At 35.6% G+C, this 6,006-nt stretch overlaps 1 protein-coding gene across 4 annotated transcripts in view; it reads left to right on the top strand.

Moving 5' to 3' along the window:
- Positions 1-2,369, top strand: part of LOC108699208 (glutamate receptor 2) — a 102,340-nt gene extending 99,971 nt beyond the window's left edge. For 3 of the 4 annotated variants that reach the window (XM_018231155.2, XM_018231138.2, XM_018231173.2), the window contains one exon: positions 868-2,369. Coding sequence is in view for 1 of the 4 variants with exons in the window: in XM_018231173.2 (XP_018086662.1) it covers positions 868-1,023 (156 nt within the window). In the remaining 3 variants the exon portion in view is untranslated. The other variant, XM_018231146.2, reaches the window with a different exon arrangement.
- Positions 2,370-6,006: the final 3,637 nt, after the last annotated feature.

Raw genomic sequence — 6,006 nt, 5'->3', positions numbered from 1 at the left:
ACCGAATGCTGGCGACTTTTCGCTAGCGATACTTCTTCAGGGCGAGCATTTCATCTCGAAGATTCACTAGCGTTCATTTATGCCTAGCGAAAAGTCGCTAGTGATCTTACGATTAGGTCAATTTTGAATAGGGCGGGTACTTTTTATTACAAATGTCCAAGGAACCTTAATAAAGACAAAAGAGATCAGATAATGCCCTAGACATGAGCCCAATGTAAAATGAATGTTCCATGGCCCTCAAATGTCTGGGGAAAAATGTTAACCCAAAAAAGTTTAAGTTAGGACTTTTGTAGGCAATCCGGCTTAAAAAAAGGAAAAGTTGCTGCATTTTTTTAACTTTAATGCATTTTCGGCAGACAGGATCTGATGTAAGTGACATAAGATTGAGGAAGCTCTAGCTTCATTTTAGCACTTCGTCTGATCTGAGGTGGCAAAGTCAACTATGGCACTTAAGTGAATTTTCAGAGCAACGACCATTCATCTGATCGAAAAGTGATAGAGTGCAAATGAATGTTAGGGACGGTCTCTTTCGCTGGCAAATTGTCATCTGCGCCTGTTAGTGAATTGGCGAAGTCCATGTAAATGTGATTTTTGGCGAAAAGTCGCTAGCGATAGCCACTTCATCCTTTCGTAATTCTGCCCCATTGTGTTTGCTGCTGTTTAGAAGAATCCTACTGACATCATGTTTGGTACCCTGAGAAGGAACTAACACATTTTCATTTTCCTTGCAGCTATAACACACTTTAAAATAACGGTGTCAACTATGTGTGTCTACTGGTTTTTTCATACCTGTTTCACAACAAACACCTTTTATCTATTGCCAGCAATGCATATTTTTGCATTTGACTATTCTTCTTTGTATTTAAGATATACTTAAGTGATGTCATGAGGAACAAGGCAAGGCTGTCAATTACAGGAAGTACTGGGGGAAATGGACGCATTACAACTCCAGAATTTCCAAAAGCAGTGCATGCAGTGAGTCCTGGCATGAGAATGAATGTCAGTGTGACTGATCTCTCGTGATTGATAAGAACCTTTTGAGTGCCTTACACGATGGTCTTTCTTGTGCGTTTATTGTCAACGTGGTAAAAGAGGCATCCTATATCTTGAAGACTTTTTTTCCACCAAGAATACTTTTGTTCATGTGGATTTCATCTTGAGTCAAAAAAAAAAATGGATGCTTAACTGAACATTACAAATGGAAACAATTAAAAAGCATATATACTACTCAGATTTTTTACACTAATTCGAGATGAAGCTTGACTGACATGCACAGCTAACATTGGAATAACTGTAATCTGACTAAAGTCTTGTACAGGCAACACACCCGTTTCTGAAGCCAACGTTGTTAATCTCTTGATTCATATTGACTTAAGCACACTTGACATCAACTGCATCAAGATGTGACATTTTATAAGAAAAATAAATAAATAAAACATTTAACATGGAAAAAATATTTTTTGGTATTTTCAGAAAGAAACATTGGCTTTTGAATAAAAGCTTCCATACTAGATAATTGTAACAAAAAAAAAAATCTATTGAAGAGGAATATAAGGGTTTAACATTAATTCCATATTTTTCAAGCCAAATATATACGTGCTAAAGAAAGGAAAAGATATATTAATGTGTGCCATTTAATATTGTTATTAAAATTTTACTGTACAACCTATTATTTAACATTTGGTATTATATGAAGTACAACTTACCTTTGCATTCAAAAAATGTTTTCCACATTCAATTTTTTTTGTGTATAATCGAGTTCATTTGAAACAAAACAGGTTGTTTAATCACTTTTACAGCTGTCCACAAAGTATCTTTTTGTAATATTGCTCTGCAATCATGTATATAACGTGAAACATAAAGTAAAACGCTTCAGAAATGTGTCAAGCATGCTTTTTAAAGGTGCATTTAATCTTTAAAAATGTAATATTTTCCTAAAAATTTGTTATTCATTGTTTTTGTCCATTTGCTTAAAACACATGTTTAAACCACTATACACTGACCAGCCTTTAGATAACTCCAGCAGCCCTATCCACATTAATTTAGGATGTTTTTTTGTGCTTTTGAGGGAATGTCTAATCAAAACTATGACATGGATTTCACACTTTGTTATTGTTATACAGTAACGGCAATGAAATGCAAGGAACCAGCATATTTCTCTGATTTGGAATGAGCGCACTCAATGTCTCAAAGTTCACTGAAGAATGAATGCACCTTTAAAATTATATGATTTTAATGTGTTACAAATGCAGAAAAGCATTTCTTTGCCATGAACATATTCAGTTTTTTTTTTTTAATTTATTACTGCAGTAATTAAAGTGTTTTTGCAAAAGACTGAAAAACTATAGTAAATTCATGGTTTGATAACATTTAAAGATTGAATTCATTCTGTTCGTAATACTGTTATTATACTATAATATTACCATCTTCATTAATATTATTAAGCAAAGAAGTACTTTATGAAAACATATAGTTATACAATTGCTGAAGTCTAATTAAAATAGAAAATCAATTAATATCATGCTGTGTCCTGTAGAGCCAACATCCTCAGGGTTTCTTCAGGTGCTTTCTAGTAGTATCCTATAGTTTATCTGATAGTGTTCGCCTAATGTGTTAGAATCAGACTAACTTATACTGTATGTAGTAGTCCAGTTTCAAGCTTAAGAGCAATATCACTGCTCCTGCTTTTTTTTTTTAAATCACATTAAGGTCCTTAATAAGTAGTCCCGTAACAGTTAAACATAGTTTATTAGACAAAGTTCTATTGTTTCCATCAAAACAGGAAAGTAGTATATCTTGTATTGTTATGGATTCGTATAATTTCTCTTAATCGTTTCATTGTTATTCATACATTTATTCTGCAAGGATGGAAGATTGGGGTTAATTCCATGGGCCTGTATAGCTATGTTATTCCCAACCCTGTTTTCTAAAATGTAGAATGTAAAAATGTTTCTGCTGTCCTTATGCACCTAAATTCTATATCTCAGATAACTAGTGAAGCAGTGCTTTTGTTCTTATGTTTTCATCAACCAGGATGCCGAATAAGGATCATGGAAGCCTGAGATATGTAATCTTAAATAATAAATAGATCCAGTATAATCGGGAGCAGATACTGTATAAACTAGGTAGAACAAGTAGGCATTAAGCTGAAGCCCATTGTTTAAAGGAGAAGGAAAGGGTAAAATTAAGTAAGCTTTATCAGAAAGGTCTATATAAATACACCAGTAGTGATGGGTGAATTTATTCGCCAGGAAGAATTTGCAGCGAATTTGTGCGAATCGCCGCCAGTGAATAAATTTGCAAAATTGTCAGCGTCAGAAACAGACGCCAATGCCGTTTCGCAAATTTTCCACGGTTTCGCGAATTTCATGGTAAATTCGAGAATTTTTCGGCGAAATGGCGCAAATTCGCCCATCACTATACACCAGTAAACCCTCAAAGTAATGCCGCTCTGAGTCCTCTGTCAAAAGAAACACAGCATTTCTTTCCTTCTATTGTGTACACATGGGCTTCTGTATCAGACTTCCTGTTTTCAGCTTAAACCTCCAGGGCAGGGCTTGATCATGCTCAGTTTGCTCCTCTCTCCCCATCCCTCCCTGCTTTAATCTGAGCCCAGAGCTATGAGTGAGCAGGGAAACTCAGGCAGGAAGTGATGTCACATTAAGAAAATATGGCAGCTGCTATCCTAAACAAACAGAGAGAGCTTCTAGAGTTGTTTACTCGGGTATGGTAAAGCATTCTACAGAATAAATATAGTATTATAGCTTGCACTATTGTGGCTACTCTATTGGCAATAAACTGCTTTGCTAGCTTTCCTTCTCCTTTAAGGCAGAAATAGTTTATTCAAAAGAATGGAATACAAAGCATTATTTGTTTCATGCCAGGGATGGGAATTTAATTATAGTGTGTGCCAACTTTGGCACAAATGCGTGACCTCATGCCTGCTTGTTCTACTTTCTGTTTCATATCTTCTCCCAAAGGATGAAAGGTCTAAGGCATGAGCACTTGGACCTCCACATATATGAATGAGGTTCTGACCTGTTTTTATTAGACCTATTTGTTACTTGATTGCATATATCATGCTTACATAAAACAAGGAACAGGTAAACATACACATCACATGTTTGGAAAAATATAATGATCATATAATCATATAAATGGAGCAACACAAAGCAAAAATAAAGAGTAACAAGAGCGAGAGCTACAGTAAAATGGAATGAGAAGCAGGAAGTAAAAAAGTGAAGATTGAGAATAGTCAAGTCATAATCAGATATCATAGTATAGGTGTATTTTAGACTTACCATTAAGCTATTGGAAAAATACTGTGTGTACTTTCACTTACATAAAACTAAAAGGAGGGTGTGTAAGGCAATGGGTAGTTTTAAAATTTCTTAATGAATCTGAATTTGGATTAGATGTGTTTGCCAGACCTACAGGCAAACAGGAGCATCCAAAACTGTTTCTGATACCAGACTTCACCACCTGTTTGCTTCTTTAGTTTATGAGGTTTTCAGAAGGTGGAGCATAATGTACTGCAAACATTTTTATGTCGCACAAGATACACAAAGCTGCTCTTTCCAATTGTTCTACATGACACAAGAGGTGTTAAAAAGTGAGATCATGCTGTGGAACAAAAACTGGATCCTGAAGCAGTACTCCACTATCCATAGATATTACCCTGTCAAATGATGTTTCTTCTTTTATTTTTATAATTTTTTTCAGGTGACCAGTATTCCTTATCTAACTATAATAACTGGCATCTTTTTGAAAGTTTTCTGCAAAGGTCCACAACACTTTGGTCATTTCCTAATGGGTGCTGTGGTACTAAGCTTCCATTCCAATTGAATTTGGAAAAAATTGCCGACTGAGTTATTGTTATTTTGAGACTGGATGTAGCTTTAATTGTGCATAAGAGAAAGGTTTACAACAATTGTTCTCTTTAAAGAGCTTCAAATTTATTTTAGGTACACGTAGCATATTCTCCACCTGAATATTACTGCTTATGGACTAATGCCTGTCACCCCCAATTTTCCCTACTGCCTTCCCTTGATTTTCATGGCAGCTGTCAGTCGCCAGTAATAACACGTAATTCTCCCCAAACTAGTTTGTTCTAAGTCCCAGTACAGGTATAGGTTCTATTATCTGCGATGCTCCATACCTTAAGTCTGCTAAAAATAATTTAAACATTAAGGGGCAGATTTACAAAGCTCGAGTGAAGGATTCGAATTAAAAAAACTTCGAATTTCGAAGTGTTTTTTGGGCTACTTCGACCATCGAATGGGCTACTTCGACCTTCGACTACTACTTCGACTTCGAATCGAACGATTCGAACTAAAAATCGTTTGACTATTCGACCATTCGATAGTCGAAGTACTGTCTCTTTAAGAAAAACTTCGACCCCCTACTTCGGCAGCTAAAAGCTACCGAAGTCAATGTTAGCCTATGGGGAAGGTCCCCATAGGCTTGCCTGTGATTTTTTGATCGAAGGATATTCCTTCGATCGTTGTATTAAAATCCTTCGAATCGTTCGATTCGAAGGTTTTAATTGTTCGATCGAACGAATAATCCTTCGATCGTAGGATTAGCGCTAAATCATTCGACTTCGATATTCAAAGTCGAACGATTTTAGTTCCTAGTCGAATATCGAGGGTTAATTAACCCTTGATATTCGACCCTTAGTAAATCTGCCCCTAAATAAACCCAATAGGTTTGTTTTGCAACCAATATGGATTCATGCAGCTTACCATCAAGTACCAAGTTACCATCAAGTAAAAGTCACTGTTTAAAAAGGGTTTATCTGGAAAAGTCATGGACGAGATTCAAATTGAGATGCAATTCAATTCAGAAAAACTCATCTCGTGGTTTATCACTTGAAAACTTTATTGAGTCTATGAGAATAAAAAACTGGGACTGAATTAGGAGAAAAGTTTTCTCTCCTTGAATTGAATCTTGTCCATGAGTTTTCATGAAATAAACCTTGAGATAACCTTTTTTCACTGGATTGAA

This window comes from Xenopus laevis, chromosome 1L (assembly GCF_017654675.1).
Source record: "Xenopus laevis strain J_2021 chromosome 1L, Xenopus_laevis_v10.1, whole genome shotgun sequence".
Lineage (NCBI taxonomy): Eukaryota > Metazoa > Chordata > Amphibia > Anura > Pipidae > Xenopus > Xenopus laevis.
This window is presented reverse-complemented; position numbering and strand designations above follow the sequence as displayed.